The sequence below is a fragment of the Cervus elaphus genome, chromosome 12, assembly GCF_910594005.1.
Source record: "Cervus elaphus chromosome 12, mCerEla1.1, whole genome shotgun sequence".
Lineage (NCBI taxonomy): Eukaryota > Metazoa > Chordata > Mammalia > Artiodactyla > Cervidae > Cervus > Cervus elaphus.
In genome coordinates, this window is record NC_057826.1 from 15,284,220 (window position 1) to 15,303,607 (window position 19,388).

At 56.2% G+C, this 19,388-nt stretch overlaps 1 protein-coding gene across 1 annotated transcript in view; it reads right to left on the minus strand.

Annotated features, from left to right (window-relative positions):
* Positions 1-6,454: 6,454 nt before the first annotated feature.
* Positions 6,455-19,388, minus strand: part of IFT43 (intraflagellar transport 43) — a 108,034-nt gene continuing 95,100 nt past the window's right edge. Inside the window, exons 6-9 of the mRNA XM_043920841.1 lie at positions 7,715-7,787; positions 7,399-7,474; positions 6,848-6,910; positions 6,455-6,719 (exon numbers count right to left, since the gene is read on the minus strand). Coding sequence (XP_043776776.1) covers positions 6,600-6,719; positions 6,848-6,910; positions 7,399-7,474; positions 7,715-7,787 — 332 coding nt within the window. The 3' untranslated portion in view covers positions 6,455-6,599. The remainder of the gene's footprint in view (positions 6,720-6,847; positions 6,911-7,398; positions 7,475-7,714; positions 7,788-19,388) is intronic.

The following is a 19,388-nucleotide window of genomic DNA, read 5'->3' on the forward strand; positions in this document are numbered from 1 at the left end:
TTCCAATGAATATTCAGGACTGATTTCCTTTAGGATGGACTGGTTGGATCTCCTTGCAGTCCAAGGGACTCTCAAGAGTCTTCTCCAACACCATGGTTCAAAAGCATCAATTCTTCGGCGCTCAGCCTTCTTTATGGTCCAGTTCTCATACTCACTGGCAGAGTGAGGAGATGGGGCAGGGTCTTGCAGTCAGCGCCTGGAGCGTCTGGTCAGAAATCTAAGTGAGGGTGGGGTGGGGTGTGCTGACCTGGCCCTATCCAACGGAGCTCTGGCCTCACTGCTCATGGCAGCCTCTGCCCCAGGGACGGTGGCCTGGTGGACAGAGCTCCCAATTTCATAAGAGAAGCTGGAAATCCGGGTTTAAAAATGAAACCTTTCCATTTTAAATGTCGATAATTAACCGAACAATGAATAAAATCGTGCATTAGCCAAATCAAACATGTCCCGTGGGTCAAAATCAGCCTGTGGGCCTCCCACTCATGACCTTGGGGTAGACCCCCACGTGTAATCAGTGCCAAATATGCAGACATCCGGGCGAAAGGGCATTGTCTGTCCAACCAGCGTGATCAGGGCTCAGCTCCGTTGAGTGCTGGCTTCGTACGGGACACTGTTAAAACAACACAGTAATGCTTTGATACAGGAATTGTTTTCTACAGATGAGAAAACCGAGGCACCGGGAGGCAGGGAGTCTGCCTGAGGCCTTGAGGGCAAGTGCAGGGATTTGAACCTGGGATTGTCTCCATTCTCAGCCTCTGCGCCCTCCTGCCTTGCTCCCTCCATGCTGACCTCTGACTCCCAAGGGACAGTTAAGCACCAAGCAGGCTGAAGAGTACTGGGGGGGGATTGAGGGGGTGCGGATTCTGGGACTGGTAGAGGGCGCCCCATCCCTGTGCAGTCTTTCCATGCAGGGCTGTGGGTCCTCTGCCCCCACCCTTCCCAGTGCCATCCGGTGGTCTGTCTGCCAGCAGGACCTGTGGCTGGTGGGTGGCGTCTACTGCAGCAGAGAGAGAGCTCTGGAAGAGACAGCCTTCTGCGGGGCTCTTCCTGGTCTTCGCCCAGCCCCTCCCCAGCAGGTGTCCTCTGGCGGGGGAGCACTTCCCCCGCACAGTGCTGTTTGCTGCAGCTGCAGCAGATGCTGCTGGGCTGAGTTGGCCAGCCCTCGTTCTGTGGGAGCCAGGAGCCTCTGCGGCCCCGGGGAATTCGGGGCTAATGCTCCACCCTGGCGCGGTCCCCTCTCTTGCTGACCCCTCCGGTCCAGGTCACCACGACAGATGCTAGGAACATATGCCGGGAATTAATTCACTCCAGCTCAGCCACGAGAGGGGCGGCCTCTTCCTCTGCTTGCTCCCGTCACCCTTCCTCTCTGATGTCTGCTTTGCCAAAGGAAAAAAAAATCAGGCTTTCCCTTCCTCCTTTGCTCCTAACCTCCCGCCACTGGGCTTTCTCACCAGTATTCTGAGCCTGCTGCCCAAGGTATCTGAGTCCTGGAGACTGCCCCCTCATCCCCTGCTCCCGTCTTAAATACGACCAAAGGCCAAGCATCCCAGTTAGTCTCTCCAGCTTTTTGCTTCCTGACAGATTCTGTCCCAACTGGAAATGATGAGGGTTTTTTTTTTTGCTTATTTTTTCCTTTTCTTAAGGGCAGTTTGTCTCTCTCTCTCTTAGGAGCCCAGAATCCCCCCATCCTTCCAGCCTTTCTTTCCATCTAACTCAGCTCACTCTTGCTGTGATTGCTTTTCTGAATAGTGACAAGCAGCTGAACTTTGGAAGCCTGCGGCTCTTGTTATTTCTTTTTCGTCTAAGGAGGGATTGGCAAACTTTTTCTGTAAAGGGCTAGAGAGTAAATAATTCAGGCTTTGCAGGCCACACGGTCTGTCACAACTAAGTTCTGCGACTATAGCCCCAAGGTAGCCATAGGCAGTATGTAAATGAAGGTGCGTGGCCGTGTTCCAGTAAACTTTACACAAGCAGGTGGTGGGCTGGATTTGGGCCACAGTCTGCAGTACGCTGACCCCTGCTCTAAGCACACCAACCCCCCTCTGCATTTCTTGGTGGACAAACCAAGCTCCCTTTCTCTTCCTTCATCTGCACTTTACAGTGGATTATTTGGGTTCCTGCACTCGTCTGGAAAGCCTCTGTGTTTTTCAAAACCAATGCTTTGAGAACACAGAGGAATCTTGTGTCTTTCGGGCCATGTCTTATTTGACTTTGAACTCCTGGAATATGCAAAAGCCTGGAAAGAAACTCAAACAACACCCTGTCTTATCCTGGAGAAGCTTACAGGCTGGTGGGGAGAGTGGACAGATGAGTTCTGTGTTCTCAGCAGAGATAAGCTCACTGACAGGAAGAAGGCGGGGAGGGAGGAACCGGGAGACTGTGCCTCCTATAACTTGGCAGTGACCTTTGAAAAAACTTACGGGAAGGAGATAAGAAAAAAATCTTAATTTTTACTGAATTAATCCTGATACGATAAAGCACTGAAAAACCAAACAAATAAAACTGATGCCCTGGAAAAGTTTGGCAGTTAAAAGTTAAACATAAATGTACCATAGAATACTGGAGTGGGTAGCCATTTCCTTCTCCAGGGGATCTTCCCGACCCAAGGACCAAACCCGTGTCTCCTGAATTGCAGGCTGTTTCTTTACCGTCTGAGCTACCAGGGAAGACCTAAATATACCATATAACCCAGCAATTTCACTCCTAGGAATCTACCTTGGAGAAATGAAAATCATCTGTCCGCACAAATACATGGACATGAATATCCACTTTATTCTTAAGTCCAAACTAGAAATGACTCAAATGTTCAGGAGCTGGGGAATGTCAAGCAGAACATGGTATGTGTCCATATCAAGAGAAGAACCTTCCATAATCCACAGGATGAACCATTGGCACACGGGAATGACATGGATGGACCTTGAAAATATGGTAAGTGGAAACAGCCAGACTCAAAAGATCACAGGTAATATGAGTTCCACTGACATAAAATTCCCAGAAAAGACCATTTGAGAGTGAGCAAGCGGATGAGTGGTTGCCTGGGGCTGGGCGTGGAAGAGGAGGTTAACTGTAAACGGGCACAAGGGAGCCTTAGAGGATGATGAAAGTGTTCTGGAGACAGAATTATGGTGATGGTTGCATAACTCCATCAATTCACTAAAATCACTGAATTGTATACTTTCAGGGGGTAAATTTCAAGGCCTGCAAATTATGCCTCAATAAAGTTGTTCTAAAAACAAAACAACCCCATTGCCAAACCATTATCTAGCCATGGCTGAGAGATGATGCAGGCAGGGGAAGGGAGGGGGGGAGCCCCTCGCGAGATGCAGGTGCTTGCTGCCGCAATAAAATATCCAATGTGACTTTCCCTAGGCTCACTTTCCTACCCCGTTCGCTTCCAAAATCTAACAGCCATCAGCTTTCACTGGGCATCACAATCCTAAGATTATCCCCATTTTAGAGATGAGAAAATAGGGTCAGAAGGGGAAAGGAACTCGCTCAAGGACCCAGAGCGACTAAATGGCAGAACTGGGCCAGGACCCTAGGACTGTCTGACTCCAGAAGCTGTGTTCTTGGACACTGCTCCCTTCCCTCCCCCTTCCATTCATCCCCTTCCCCACTGACTCTTTGCCTCCCCCCGTCCACTCCCCTACCCCGGCTAGGGGGAAGCATAGCACTGCTTGGAAAAGCAGAGCAAGGATGCTAAAGCTTCTTTATCTCGAAAATCTTTTCATTCAAGCCTCCTGCACCCATGCTCCCAGGAGCCACCCTCACCAAAGGTGCTGACTTCCATGAGCAGCCGTGCTCTGTGTTCCGGCAGCCCTGGACTGGTACTAGCATCAGTTTCCATCTGGAGCCTGTAGCTCTAGAAGCCTGTCTGGGAGGTGTCCTGGGGTTTAGCAAAGAGGAGCCAATCATCAGGGGCAGAGATGACCTCAGGTTCAGCCACAGGCTGGCCCAGACAAATTTCTTGCTTTAGCTTCTCATCAGAGCTACAAGTTTCCAGGGAGTGTTCCATGCAGGGGTCTCACAGTGCCACCGTCTGCCCTGCACACAGCAGGCCCTGGCCTGGGGAAGCTGACCACAGCCTCTGGACCTCTATTCCTTGTCTGAAGAGCTCATGGTTCCTCTCTCCCTCAAGGTGGCATTAACCCTTCTCTCCAGGCCGAGGCACAAAGGGGTCCTGCAGGCGTTTGAGGAAACTTTTTCCCAAGGCTGCCTGGCAAGCCCACGGAGGCCTGAGGGTGCTCGGGTCACTGGAGGCAGCGGACCCCACACGTGCAGAGGCCTTTTCTGTGATGAGCCCAGCCGCCCAGCAAGACACAGCATCTCCTCTCTGCTGGCCCCCTCCCCACCAGGCACACTGCCTCCTGCTGCTACTCAAAGCAGCCAGGCCTCTACTGCACTACAGGCTTTCATAAATACTGCTCTCTCTTCTTAGAACACTCTTTCCCAGGTACCAGTCCTGCTCCTTCCTTCACCTTTTTCAAATCTTTGCCCGCCCATCACCTTCTCAGTGAGGCCTCCCCTAACCGCTCCACCTAACACTGCACCCCCCGAGCCCAGCAACCCCCGTCCCCAGCCTGCTGAGTTCCTCTCCCCAGCACTGATGACCATCTGACATCCTCTTTTACTTACTGGTCCATCTCCCCCACTGGAATGGAAGCACTGTGAGGGAAGAGAATTTTGCTTGTCCAGTTCCCTGTCTATAGAGTCTGAAACAGCACCTGGCATGTATTACTACATAGTCACCAGAATCTCGTGAATGAACTTCCCCACCAGGGCCCAGCCTATGAACTTCAGCTCTGTGGCTACCACCCCACGCCAAATTTAGCCGGGCACTGGCTGGGGCTTCTCTGACATGAGCCAGTCTGGGAGAAACTGGAAAGGAACCCATCAACCCACCACATGCAAGAGGCCCCCTCCATGCCTCCCGCCCCCAATCCCCCACCATGTCTGCAGAAAACCACCCTGGGGTGCCTGTCAAAGCTTGTCTGGTCCATCGGTCTATCGGGCCTCTAGCATCATCTTCTTGGGAGGCCCTCTGCAGTCTTGGGCGGGCTGGAGGGCACACAAAGAAGGTGTCTGAGAAGTAAAGGGAGGGAATCAAAACCCAGCCCCTGCTCAAGCTGCTGGCTGAAGACCTCCAAGGTTGCCAGGGTCCCGAGGCACTTGGACGTGCCAGGGATTAAGGTACCAGAAACAGACAGCCTTCGGGTTTCAGAATCTTGCAGGCTCAAGAATAACCAGTCTGGACGGAAAGTTCTCAGTGACCATGGGAATTATTCCAAAGAGGGGCTAAAAGTGTGACTCTGGAAAAGGACGAGACGGGACCCAAAGCCCCTAAATCCCTGAGTTTATAATTAACAGACACGCATTCTCTTTGCCTGCTCTGAGCCGAGCCGGTGGCTCACCGGGGGAAGGGCACCGTAGTCAGACAAAATCACCCCCCAGTGGGTTTTTGAAGTGTTGAGCCCCTTTGTTTTCCTGAATTTTAATGAAGGGCTTTCCAGGCAGGATGAGAGCAGCACTCGGCACTCCCCACAGCCAGGAGTGGGCCTTGGCTAGCGGCCGCCAGCCTGCACGGGCCTGATCCAAAGTGGCACCTAGGAGAAGCAGGCGGGAGACGTCTTATCCTCAGACAGGATGTCTTGGGCAGAAAGAGAAAAACAAAAACAAAAGATGTCTCTGTTTCGATCAAGGGCTGGGCTCCGCTCCAGATCTTAGCACACTTTAGAAATAGGCGGTGATGATGCTTGGAGTCAGGGAGAGCAGTGGAGATAAACAGCTCTGTGTTGGAAAGGTTGCGGGTAGTCAGGGGAGAGGCCTGGGATTCCCTGAGAGTTTTTGCAGACATCTCAGGGCTGCCGAGCTGCCCTCTGCTAATGAGAACCAGAAACAAGGCCCTGGGAACCTGGGGTGGGGGGGCGGTGGGAAGAAGGGAAACACGTGCTTTGGGAGCTCCAGGCCTGGGTTGCAGGAAGCAGGAGGGAAGGGGCCCACTGTCAGAAGGGCCACCACACCCTGACATGGGCAATGGGGTCACCTTATCACGCTTTCTGCTGTGCTGTCTCCTAAGTGGCCCTGAAAGCAGGAAGGAGACAGTGCCACGTCACCAATGTCATTGACCATCCAAAGGGAGAAAGGCGCCCAACCAGGCCCTCCCCAGGACCCCAGCAGGCAGCCGCCTGATCCCCCCGCATCCCTGCGTCCAGGCCTTCACAGGGAGATGCTCCCTGGAGCTGCTGTGGCCTCTGTGAACAGAACAGTTTCCAGGAGCGCAAAGCCTTCTCCTCCCCGCATCTAGCTTTCCCTCCTGCTCTTCAGTGATGGGGCGAGTTCCCATCAGTGGCTCGAAAGATGCCTTCCCTCACTCCTGATGGATTTTTCCAACAGGGCGCTGCAAACGATTTGAAGAGAGGGCTACAAAGCAAAAGCAATTTCTTGCCACAGAACGATGCAATTTCTTACAACAGAAAATATTTTTATTACAAAATAGTCCATATATAAAAATCCTGAGCCGCTTGCGAGCATCTTTAGGTTTATGGCCTTTTCCTCGAGTCCAGAGTGGAGGTGTGCGCATGCAGGGAGCGCAACCCCCCGGCTCAGGTGTGTGCGGGCGGCCCCACGGGGCCCTCCTTGTCCGTCTGCAGCGCGTCCCACTCGCTGAGGAGCTCGGAGGACACCTCCGTGTACAGATGGTCCCAGTCCCAGCTGACGTCGTCCTGCCGAGAGAGGTATCCTGGGGTGAGACAGTGGAGGCCCTCCCCTGGGGCATGGCCAGCCTCCCGCCAAGGTCAGCCTCGGGGCCCGCTGCCACGGCTGAGGGGCGGGACCTGCCGCTGCCACGTACCTCTCGAACCTCATGTTCAGGCGCCAGGACTTTGGTGAGGAGCTTCAGGTCAATCTCTCCATCCTGTGAACATGGTCGGGGGGGAAGGGGGTTTGTGTACCGTGGGGCCTTTGGACAATGACCTCTGGGGACCAAGTTGAGTGGGGTAGAACCTTCCAAACCCAGGCCTGCAGGAACAGCTTATGAACCAGCAAAATGGCGGGTGGACCACATGGCCACTGACAGCTGGGGGGATACCCACACCACGATGTCCTACGGGCTCGGCCCTCCTTGGGGGAGAGTGAACACCAGGAGGGGGCAGGCATGATGCAGCACATCTACTGATGCCGAGGGGGCAGGCGGGGGCACAGGGGAGACTGGCCCTGAGAACACTGGGAAAGGCTGGGTCCAGGGATGCTCTCACACCCAAGGAGGATGTCTCCAGCAAAGGGACTGTCACCTGGCAGCCTCAGAGCCTCACAGAGGAGGGGCTGCAAGGCCTGGGAGGAACTAACAAATCCCTGCATGTGTCGATGGGAGCCTGCCCCTCTGCATAGCAACTGTCCACTCACCAAGGTCTGAAAGGCCGAGTACTTCATGAGGTCACTGTCCAGGTCTCGGTAGGTCATCACTCGGTTCACCTGGATACTGTGGGAAAGAGAATGTGGGCAGGAACCGATGCCAGCAGTGTGGCCAGGCTGCCATCCCCAGAGCCTCCGGGCAGCTGGGAAGGACCAAAATGGGGGAAAAAACGTGCAATAAAATGGGAACCCTGGGATGGGGCCCATCACTAGAGATGTGTGGATCTCCCCAAGGGGGCAGCATCACTGCTAATGGCGCCTGGCATGTTCTCCAGCCTCCCGCCAACTTCAGGAGAATACAACATACCTGGGAGGGGCTGCCACCTGCAAGACGAAGTCTTCCTCCTGTACCTCTTCCAGGTCCGGAATAATAGGGATATCTGCAATGAGAGGGTAGGCAAAACTGTCAGCAACATGAGCGGAGATCTAGTCTGCTTCCCCACTGATGACTTATCACCTTCAGGGTGGTAATAGGAGGGCTACAGGCTTTGGGTAGAATGGACACTCAAGATAGTCTCTGGCCTCCAGGACCCCACTGTCCAGGGTGGTAGAACTGAACTTGAGGTGTGCGTGAGAATTGAAGGCAGAATGTCAACAATTTCCAAATCTCAGGCTTTACCCCAGAACCTGCTGGAATTAAAGTGTTCTGGGTGGGGCCAGGGAGGCTGAATTTTTCCATAAGATTTCTTGGGTGGTCCTGACGTTTGGTCCACGTTAGGAGCTATGGGAGTAGCTCTCCACGGAGAAATGTAAAGAAATGAGAAGAAAGTCCTAGACAGCCCTGAGGGGAAGTGTTTAGAGGAGAGGAAGGAAAAGAGGAGCTGAGTGAGCCTGGCACGGGCAGAGATAGAGAAGGGGGAGCACTGAGAGAGCCTGGCACGGGCGACAGAGGAGGGGAGCACTGAGTGAGCCTGGCACTAAAGAGACAGAGGAGGGGAGCACTGAGTGAGCCCGGCTTGGGCAGTCAGAGGAGGGGAGTACAGAGTGAGCCTGGCGAGGGCAGTCAGAGGAGGGGAGCACTGAGTGAGCCTGGCGCGGGCAGAGACAGAGGAGGGGAGCACTGAGTGAGCCCGGCATGGGCAGTCTGAGGAGGGGAGCACTGAGTGAGCCTGGTGCGGGCAGACAGAGGAGGGGAGCACTGAGTGAGCCCGGCGCGGGCAGTCAGAGGAGGGGAGCACTGAGTGAGCCCGGCGCGGGCAGTCAGAGGAGGGGAGCACTGAGTGAGCCCGGCGCGGGCAGACAGAGGAGGGGAGCACTGAGTGAGCCCGGCGCGGGCAGTCAGAGGAGGGGAGCACTGAGTGAGCCCGGCGCGGGCAGTCAGAGGAGGGGAGCACTGAGTGAGCCCGGCGAGGGCAGTCAGAGGAGGGGAGCACTGAGTGAGCCCGGCGCGGGCAGTCAGAGGAGGGGAGCACTGAGTGAGCCTGGTGCGGGCAGTCAGAGGAGGGGAGCACTGAGTGAGCCCGGCGCGGGCAGTCAGAGGAGGGGAGCACTGAGTGAGCCCGGCGCGGGCAGTCAGAGGAGGGGAGCACTGAGTGAGCCCGGCGTGGGCAGTCAGAGGAGGGGAGCACTGAGTGAGCCTGGCGCGGGCAGAGACAGAGGAGCGGGGAGTACTGAGTGAGCCTGGTGCGGGCAGTCAGAGGAGGGGAGCACTGAGTGAGCCCGGCGTGGGCAGTCAGAGGAGGGGAGCACTGAGTGAGCCTGGCGCGGGCAGAGACAGAGGAGCGGGGAGCACTGAGTGAGCCCGGTGCGGGCAGTCAGAGGAGGGGAGTACAGAGTGAGCCTGGCGCGGGCAGTCAGAGGAGGGGAGCACTGAGTGAGCCCGGCGTGGGCAGTCAGAGGAGGGGAGCACTGAGTGAGCCTGGCGCGGGCAGTCAGAGGAGGGGAGCACTGAGTGAGCCCGGCGCGGGCAGTCAGAGGAGGGGAGCACTGAGTGAGCCCGGCGCGGGCAGTCAGAGGAGGGGAGCACTGAGTGAGCCCGGCGCGGGCAGTCAGAGGAGGGGAGCACTGAGTGAGCCTGGCGCGGGCAGAGACAGAGGAGCGGGGAGTACTGAGTGAGCCTGGTGCGGGCAGTCAGAGGAGGGGAGCACTGGGTGAGCCTGGCGCGGGCAGTCAGAGGAGGGGAGCACTGAGTGAGCCTGGCGCGGGCAGAGACAGAGGAGGGGAGCACTGAGTGAGCCCGGCGAGGGCAGTCAGAGGAGGGGAGCACTGAGTGAGCCTGACGCGGGCAGAGACAGAGGAGGGGAGCACTGAGTGAGCCCGGCACAGAGGCAGTCAGAGGAGGGGAGCACTGAGTGAGCCTGGCGTGGGCAGTCAGAGGAGGGGAGCACTGAGTGAGCCCGGCGCAGAGGCAGTCAGAGGAGGGGAGCACTGAGTGAGCCTGGCGTGGGCAGTCAGAGGAGGGGAGCACTGAGTGAGCCCGGCGCAGAGGCAGTCAGAGGAGGGGAGCACTGAGTGAGCCTGGCGCGGGCAGAGACAGAGGAGGGGAGCACTGAGTGAGCCCGGCGTGGGCAATCAGAGGAGGGGAGCACTGAGTGAGCCTGGCGCGGGCAGTCAGAGGAGGGGAGCACTGAGTGAGCCCGGCGCGGGCAGTCAGAGGAGGGGAGCACTGGGTGAGCCTGGCGCGGGCAGTCAGAGGAGGGGAGCACTGAGTGAGCCTGGCGCGGGCAGAGACAGAGGAGGGGAGCACTGAGTGAGCCCGGCGTGGGCAATCAGAGGAGGGGAGCACTGAATGAGCCTGGTGCAGGCAGAGACAGAGGAGGGGAGCACTGAGTGAGCCTGACGCGGGCAGAGACAGAGGAGGGGAGCACTGAGTGAGCCCGGCACAGAGGCAGTCAGAGGAGGGGAGCACTGAGTGAGCCTGGCGTGGGCAGTCAGAGGAGGGGAGCATTGAGTGAGCCCGGCGCAGAGGCAGTCAGAGGAGGGGAGCACTGAGTGAGCCTGGCGCGGGCAGTCAGAGGAGGGGAGCACTGAGTGAGCCTGGCGCGGGCAGTCAGAGGAGGGGAGCACTGGGTGAGCCCGGCGCGGGCAGTCAGAGGAGGGGAGCACTGAGTGAGCCCGGCGCGGGCAGAGACAGAGGAGGGGAGCACTGAATGAGCCTGGTGCGGGCAGAGACAGAGGAGGGGAGCACTGAGTGAGCCCGGCGTGGGCAGTCAGAGGAGGGGAGCACTGAATGAGCCTGGCGCGGGCAGAGACAGAGGAGGGGAGCACTGAATGAGCCCGGCGTGGGCAGTCAGAGGAGGGGAGCACTGAGTGAACCTGGCCCGGGCAGAGACAGAGGAGGGGAGCACTGAATGAGCCCGGCGTGGGCAGTCAGAGGAGGGGAGCACTGGGTGAGCCTGGCGCGGGCAGAGACAGAGGAGGGGAGCACGGAGTGAGCCTGGCGTGGGCAGTCAGAGGAGGGGAGCACTGAGTGAGCCTGGCGCGGGCAGAGACAGAGGAGGGGAGCACTGAATGAGCCCGGCGTGGGCAGTCAGAGGAGGGGAGCACTGAGTGAACCTGGCCCGGGCAGAGACAGAGGAGGGGAGCACTGAATGAGCCCGGCGTGGGCAGTCAGAGGAGGGGAGCACTGGGTGAGCCTGGCGCGGGCAGAGACAGAGGAGGGGAGCACTGAGTGAGCCTGGCGTGGGCAGTCAGAGGAGGGGAGCACTGAGTGAGCCTGGCGCGGGCAGAGACAGAGGAGGGGAGCACTGAATGAGCCCGGCGTGGGCAGTCAGAGGAGGGGAGCACTGGGTGAGCCTGGCGCGGGCAGTCAGAGGAGGGGAGTAATGAGTGAACCTGGCGCGGGCATAGACAGAGGAGGGGAGCACTGAGTGAGCCCGGCGTGGGCAGTCAGAGGAGGGGAGCACTGAGTGAGCCTGGTGAGGACAGAGACAGAGGAGGGGAGCACTGAGTGAGCCTAGTGCGGGCAGTCAGAGGAGGGGAGCACTGGGTGAGCCTGGTGCGGGCAGTCAGAGGAGGGGAGCACTGAGTGAGCCTGGCGCGGGCAGAGACAGAGTCGGGGAGCACTGAGTGAGCCCGGCACAGAGGCAGTCAGAGGAGGGGAGCACTGAGTGAGCCCGGTGTGGGCAGTCAGAGGAGGGGAGCACTGAGTGAGCCCGGCGTGGGCAGTCAGAGGAGGGGAGCACTGAGTGAGCCTGGTGCGGGCAGAGACAGAGGAGGGGAGCACTTAGTGAGCCTGGCACTAAAGAGACAGAGGAGGGGAGCACTGAGTGAGCCCGGCGCGGGCAGTCAGAGGAGGGGAGCACTGAGTGAGCCTGGCGCGGGCAGTCAGAGGAGGGGAGCACTGAGTGAGCCCGGCGCAGGCAGTCAGAGGAGGGGAGCACTGAGTGAGCCTGGCGCGGGCAGTCAGAGGAGGGGAGCACTGAGTGAGCCTGGCGCGGGCAGAGGAGGGGAGCACTGAGTGAGTCTGGCGCTAAAGAGACAGAGGAGGGGAGCACTGAGTGAGCCTGGCACTAAAGAGACAGAGGAGGGGAGCACTGAGTGAGCCTGGCGCGGGCAGAGACAGAGGAGCGGGGAGTACTGAGTGAGCCTGGTGCGGGCAGTCAGAGGAGGGGAGCACTGGGTGAGCCTGGCGCGGGCAGTCAGAGGAGAGGAGCACTGAGTGAGCCTGGCGCGGGCAGAGACAGAGGAGGGGAGCACTGAGTGAGCCCGGCGTGGGCAGAGACAGAGGAGGGGAGCACTGAGTGAGCCCGGCGTGGGCAGTCAGAGGAGGGGAGCACTGAGTGAGCCTGGTGCGGGCAGAGACAGAGGAGGGGAGCACTTAGTGAGCCTGGCGTGGGCAGTCAGAGGAGGGGAGCACTTGGTGAGCCTGGTGAGGACAGAGACAGGGGAGGGGAGCACTGACTGAGCCCAGCGCGGGCAGTCAGAGGAGGGGAGCACTGAGTGAGCCCGGCGCGGGCAGTCAGAGGAGGGGAGCACTGAGTGAGCCCGGCGCGGGCAGTCAGAGGAGGGGAGCACTGAGTGAGCCCGGCGCGGGCAGTCAGAGGAGGGGAGCACTGAGTGAGCCCGGCGCGGGCAGTCAGAGGAGGGGAGCACTGAGTGAGCCCGGCGCGGGCAGTCAGAGGAGGGGAGCACTGAGTGAGCCCGGCGCGGGCAGTCAGAGGAGGGGAGCACTGAGTGAGCCCGGCGCGGGCAGTCAGAGGAGGGGAGCACTGAGTGAGCCCGGCGCGGGCAGTCAGAGGAGGGGAGCACTGAGTGAGCCTGGCGTGGGCAGTCAGAGGAGGGGAGCACTGAGTGAGCCTGGCGCGGGCAGAGACAGAGGAGCGGGGAGTACTGAGTGAGCCTGGTGCGGGCAGTCAGAGGAGGGGAGCACTGGGTGAGCCTGGCGCGGGCAGTCAGAGGAGAGGAGCACTGAGTGAGCCTGGCGCGGGCAGAGACAGAGGAGGGGAGCACTGAGTGAGCCCGGCGTGGGCAGAGACAGAGGAGGGGAGCACTGAGTGAGCCCGGCGTGGGCAGTCAGAGGAGGGGAGCACTGAGTGAGCCTGGTGCGGGCAGAGACAGAGGAGGGGAGCACTTAGTGAGCCTGGCGTGGGCAGTCAGAGGAGGGGAGCACTTGGTGAGCCTGGTGAGGACAGAGACAGGGGAGGGGAGCACTGACTGAGCCCAGCGCGGGCAGTCAGAGGAGGGGAGCACTGAGTGAGCCCGGCGCGGGCAGTCAGAGGAGGGGAGCACTGAGTGAGCCCGGCGCGGGCAGTCAGAGGAGGGGAGCACTGAGTGAGCCTGGCGCGGGCAGTCAGAGGAGCGGGGAACATGCGTGTCATCAGGGAGACGTCTCCAGGAGTGCACCTCCTCACGACCAAGGCCCACACGTACATCAGCTCGTTCTAGTCTTTGCAACCGTCACAGCCCTGAGCCTGTATCTGCAAGGTCACTTTACACCTAATGATGTGACCTGGATTCCCGGCAGTGTCCAGGAGCAGAGTCTCCACTGAAAATGAAAGTGAAGGTCACTCAGTCGTGTCTGACTCTTTGTGACCCCATGGACTATATAGTCCATGGACTTCTCCAGGCCAGAACACTGGAGTGGGTAGCCTTTCCCTTCTCCAGATAATCTTCCCAACCCAGGAATTGAACCGGGGTCTCCTGCATGGATTCTTTACCAACTAAGCTATGAGGGAAGCCCGAGTTGGCATTGCCCAGGTCTAATATCCTAAACAATGCTGACTCTAAAGATAACACTTCCCCTGCTGTCTCCTGGAGATTCTTCTCTGAATTCTCCCTATGAGACGGACATACAGACACAGGAGGAGATACGAGGCCATTTCTTTCGTCAATCTAACAAGCTCATGCAAAGGGAGAAACAGAGATGGTGCATCATTTTATTGTGGCAACGAGCTTACAGCAGAAAAACCATCCATCTTCTCGAGCACCCTAGAGAAGGACTGCCTTCTCTCAGTGAGTATCACTGACAGGCAGAGGGGGTTTCTCTGTTTTAACCAGTCTGCACAGAGATAAAAAGAGATGGGGCAGAGAAAAAAGAAGGCGGAAGCAGGGAGAGACAGCCCTGGAAGTCCCAAACCAACTACAAATATTAAAAGGAGGAAAAATTCCATAGAGGAGACAACAGTGAAGACACCCTTCATTTTTGCTTCTATGAACTAAATTAACTTTTTTTTTTTTAAAGAGACAGAATCATTCCAAGAGCAGCTGGAAAGGACCCTTCCCACTTTCAGGCTATTCATTATTTAGACTTTGCAATGGTTCTAGTCAAGCTTAGCCGGAGTATATATAAATGTCAGTTCGCAGCCTGGTGTCTTTATTACTGCTAATGATGGCAGAGTTACAGATGTTGTACCTGGAAAGACAGAAAGAGAGAAAGCATGAAAGGGAGAGACGGAGACATGGAAAATAGGACAGAGAGAAAGAGACAGGCAGAGAAAGACAGTGAGTAAAAGGATGAAAATAAAAAGAAATGGCTGATAAAAGGGAAATAAAGACGACGCACACACCAGCCCCGCAGTAATGAATCACACTCAGCAAGTCCTCTACCCAGAAAGAAGCTGTTCAGAGCTTAGATGGTATCTCTCTATCCTGCTAGAGAATTAGATACGGAATTCTCTAATATTCTATTTCTTATGCTAATACAAATTCAGCTTGCTCCGAGCGGATCCAGTCCACTGCTGGCTGACGGCACCGTCCCTGAGTCTGGGGCGAGGGGCCTCCCAGGCTGGTGAGACCGCGCGGGCCCTGCGGCCGGGCCGGGAGGAGCTGGCCATGCCACGTGCCATCAGCACCGTGACAGGCCCGGTGTGAGACAGCAGGCTACTCTTGGCTCTGCTCGGCGTGGGGCCCAGCCTGAGATGAATATTCAGGAGCTGCTAAGAAAATGCCCCCCCTTTGCTGAGCTTCAGGCTCAGGCCCAGGGCTTCCCCAGTCCTCCCTTGCTCTGCAATGTCAGCTTCTGGGTCCTGTCAACCCTGCCCAGCTTCTCCCAGCGCTGAGGAGCTGCACTTCGGCCCGCGGTCCGCTCCGGGTCCCCAAGGGGCTTCCCCCCCTCATCCCCGCCTCCCTCCTTCAAATGCGCAGGAAGGCGAGTGGGGCTGGCCCCATCTGCGCCAGAGCGGAGGTCAGCGCGGGCCTTGGCAAAGGGGCTGCTCGGAGGGACGCGGGTGGCGCTGGCCACACAGTGGGGTCTCTCTCTAATTGGAAGCCTGGTGCCCGACAGAGCCCAGCGAAGCGCCGGAGTGGGATGGAGCCAGCGATGACAGCCAGGCCGAGGCAAGCTGGAGCATTCCGGTGCAGTGACAGCTTGAGCTCGTCGCTGCAGAGCCCGGCCATCCAAAGCCGGCCCCGGAGGAACAGGGGGCCGTGGAGCACGTCTTGGGCAAATTTCAAAGAACTTCCTCATTCTACAGTTTCTGATTTACAGTCACAGACTAGGGCTTGCTTATGAGTACGTGACATGTTCCCAACAGTTTCTGTCCTCTTTGCTTCTTTCTTTCCCCCCAGTTCCACTCGCCTCTCTCTCACACACACATATGCGATGAACCAACCTAGAAAAAGAAAACAGGCTTGAGAAATCAATACGCTTCTTTACAAAGTGACCTGCAAGGAACGATGCAGCAGCATCTGCAGTCAGCGACGGCTATGTCACCTGTAGGCCTGGACTGGAGACCTGGTCTGATTCATGGTGTCAAGTTTAACATCCCAAGGTATATCACTTTAACAGTGACGATAAGAGGAATAAAGGAATTTGCTCTAGCACCACTGAAAGTTCAGTCATTCTTCTGACTTTAGCCTCATTTTCTTCCATGCTGCTAACAATAAGAATGTTAACAGAAACAATGGGTTTGTTAAGCATGCAGGTGGGACGCCTGTCCAGCGGTAAAGCGTGCATGCACTGGAGGCATTCACAGCCTGGCTGGCTCCCCCACGGACGAGCTGTGTGACTTTACCCTCCCGATGCCTCAGTTTCTACAGCTGCAAAATGGGGATCATAACTACACCCATTTCATACGTTGCTTAAGGAATGCATGGGACACTTTTTATAAAACACTAAGCGCTACGCTGGGCACCTAGTAAATATCCTGTACTATTCTTATTTGTCTGACAGATAAAACATTGAGCATGGAGAGAAGCTACACGGCTTTATCCTCATTTTCGCATTTAATCCTGCCCATTTGCCTCATTTTCCAGACGACACTGAGGCTCAGCAAGATGGAGCAGATTGCGTGGGGTAAGGCAGTAGGAACAGACAGAGCAGGCTTCCCACTCCAGTTCAACTGCAACCACCCCCGACTCCCAGCTTGTGCCGCTCTCAGCCTTTCTTTGCAAAGGTGCAGGGACTTCAAGCCGCTCTGGCTAGTGGAGGGGTGAGACAACCGCCTAGAGTAGGGACAACCTGTTTTGCCTGGAGATTCGAGGTCCTCTGTTTTCGGGTATTCCTCTGCCTCCCAGGAACCATAACTAAGCTAAGTCTCTCCCTCACCATACGCCCCACTGGCTATGTGCCTACAACAAGGCCGCTGGAGCAGAGAAGAAAACGGACCAACAGGGGAGAGCCCAGAGACTCCCTCCCCTGCTGGCCATGTGGCATTAAACCAGTGAGGAGGAGGAGGTGGCTGAGATACCTCAGACACCCCCAGGAAAGGGTCTGGCGAGGCAAGAGGGCTGACATGCCAGCACCCCGGGAGCAGAGCCCTCATCCTTGATCTTGGTCCCCAAAGAGGGCGCCCCCCACTCCCAACCTACCCCTCTCTTGCACTTGGGCTCCTTAATAAAACGGGCCTCCCTGCTGGGTATTTGCTCTGGGCCTGTCACGTCAGCAGTCTCACTCGCTCTTCACCTGCTTCTGGGCCCCACGTGGTGCCCGATTAGTCACACGGTGGGCAAACTGCATTTGTGCAACTCCATGGACTGTACAGTCCATGGAATTCTCCAGGCCAGAATACTGGAGTGGGTAGCTGTTCCCTTCTCCAGGGGATCTTCCTGACCCAGGGATCAAACCCAGGTCTCCCGCATTGTAGGCAGATTCTTTACCATCTGAGCCACCAGGTAAAAGTAACATCATATATGGTAACAAATTCAAATGCTACAGACAAGTTTAAGACGGAAAACATCCTTCCCTTATATGAACCCCAGTCGTCTCCCTAGAGGTGATCGCTATTAATCATTTCTCATATATGGTTACTGAAAAGAATTTCTGCATATACAGCATGGAAGGACTGATGCTGAAGCTGAAACTCCAATACTTTGGCCACCTCATGCGAAGAGTTGACTCACTGGAAAAGACCCTGATGCTGGGAGGGATTGGGGGTAGGAGGAGAAGGGGACGACAGAGGATGAGATGGCTGGATGGCATCACCAACTCGATGGGCATGAGTTTTAGTAAACTCCGAGAGTTGGTGATGGACAGGGAGGCCTGGCGTGCTGCGATTCATGGGGTCGCAAAGAGTCGGACACAACTGAGCGACTGAACTGAACTGATGTCCTTTTAAAAATGTTTACAAATGGCACACTACATATCCATTGTTCTGTGACTGATTTTTATATTTCCTTTTCAGCATACAGATTCATCTTATCCTTTTAAATGGCCACGTAGTATTCTATGGGTTTCCCTGATAGCTCAGATGGTAAAGAATCTGTCTGCAATGCAGGAGACCAAGGTTCAATCCCTGGGTCGGGAAGATCCCCTGGAGAAGGGAATGGCTACCCACTCCAGTATGGTTGCCTGGAGAATTCCATGGACAGAGGAGCCTGACGGGCTAGTGTTCTACTGAATGGATGCTGCATAATGTACTTCATTGCATGCACAGAGAATCTAACTTGGGGTTTTGAGGGGTGGTGTGAGGGGTGAGGGGAGGTCTCAGAACTTGGCCAGAGCAGCTGGAGGATAAACAGCACTAAGCCAGGCAGGGACAGCATGCCCAAAGGCGCCAGGAGACGAGGAGCAGCTCGTAGAGGAAGGCGGGTGTGGCTGACGTGAAGGGCTCGGGAGAGAGCCGCCCAGAGCGAGGCCGGAGAGAGGGCTTCAGGTGCCAGGTGGGGCAGAACCTGCATCGACCAGCCAGGAGACACGCACCTGATGGGTGCCTGCTGCAGGCAAGACCCCTCCGGAGGCACATGAGGGGCAAACCAAGATGGACTGAATAAGCATGGACAAGTTGCAGTGGGAGGGCCTATACACTTACAAAATGATGACAAATGAGCAGAATAAGTAAAATGCACATCCCTTCCTTTGTAGATCATCTGGGAAGCCAAAAGCAGAATTCAGAGCTTCCTCTGTCTTTCCATAATACTTTATTCAAGGCCACAGGATGGACCTGATCACCTTGCTGTAGGTAGAGTAAGTGAAATTTGCCCTCGACCTACCTCCTAGATGATGAACAAGTTGAGGGTGAAGACCGTGTCTCAGTCACTTCTGCATTCCCAAAGACGGGCAGACTAAAGGACAATTGAACAGAACTGACATCAATAAATGTCTCTCAAATCTGAAAGCCACACCCATAGAAGGATGCCATGTTCATTTTCTCTAGATCATTCCAGTTGTAGTATAAGCGCTATTGAGTCTCAGAGCTGCTTAAAATGGATTCATTTCACAAGAACAACCAAGAGCCATCCTTAGACACTTCCCGGGTTTGATGGCATCATAGCAAAGGCTTTGCCTTACTTGAGAGCTGCAAGGCCTGCTGGGAAAGGCCTGTGCATATACAAGAAATGACAGAGCAGTGAGGACAAAGTTATAGAGGAAGAGTCACTTAAATATTGTCCCTACAGACCCCTTGGCTTCCATCCTGAGGCTGGGTCACAGTGCCCTTCACCAATCTCCCTGAGCTTCCCCTTGATCTCTGGTGTGCCCCAGTCTTATCACTCCACTTTCTGGGAGTCCCAGTAAAGGCTTGTTAACGTATGGCAACAACAGTAGGAACTACTTCCAAAGGGAGAGGTTGCCAAATGGAAAACTCCTCACGACACCAGCACACCAGTCTGCCAACAGACCTACCAACCAACCAACCATCAGATGAAACCACAGAAATAAATGAGGGGTGCTTAAATAAATAATAGAAATAAATAATAGAAACATGTGGGAACATCAGCAGGATCAACTACGACGGATATCAAAGATGTGAGAAGCTGCCATTTGCCCTGAGATCCATTCATTATGGATAATACCATCACACTCTCGAACTAAAATGCTAAGTACCCAGGAAGTCCCAGTGGGATCCTTTTCAGCCCCTGTGGCTTGACAGCAAGAAGCCTGCCTGCCTCTTGCAAAAACGCTGGCCCCAGATCACTGCGATGAGCCTGCCTTCACATCTGGCTGTCGTCTGCTTGTTTTGGTACAAGAACAGAAGGTGATTTCTTGGATTGGACTCCACTTGCGATGAGGGCACCCTGAGCATCACTCAGGCTCTTCCCCTGGAGCATAAATCTTCCTGCAGAGGAAGGAGAGAACAAAGGAGACACCCTGATCCGGCCCCTGGTCCCATCCAGGCAAAGACGGTGCAGGCAGGGAGCTGCTCCTGTGTTTCTTTAGGTTCTAC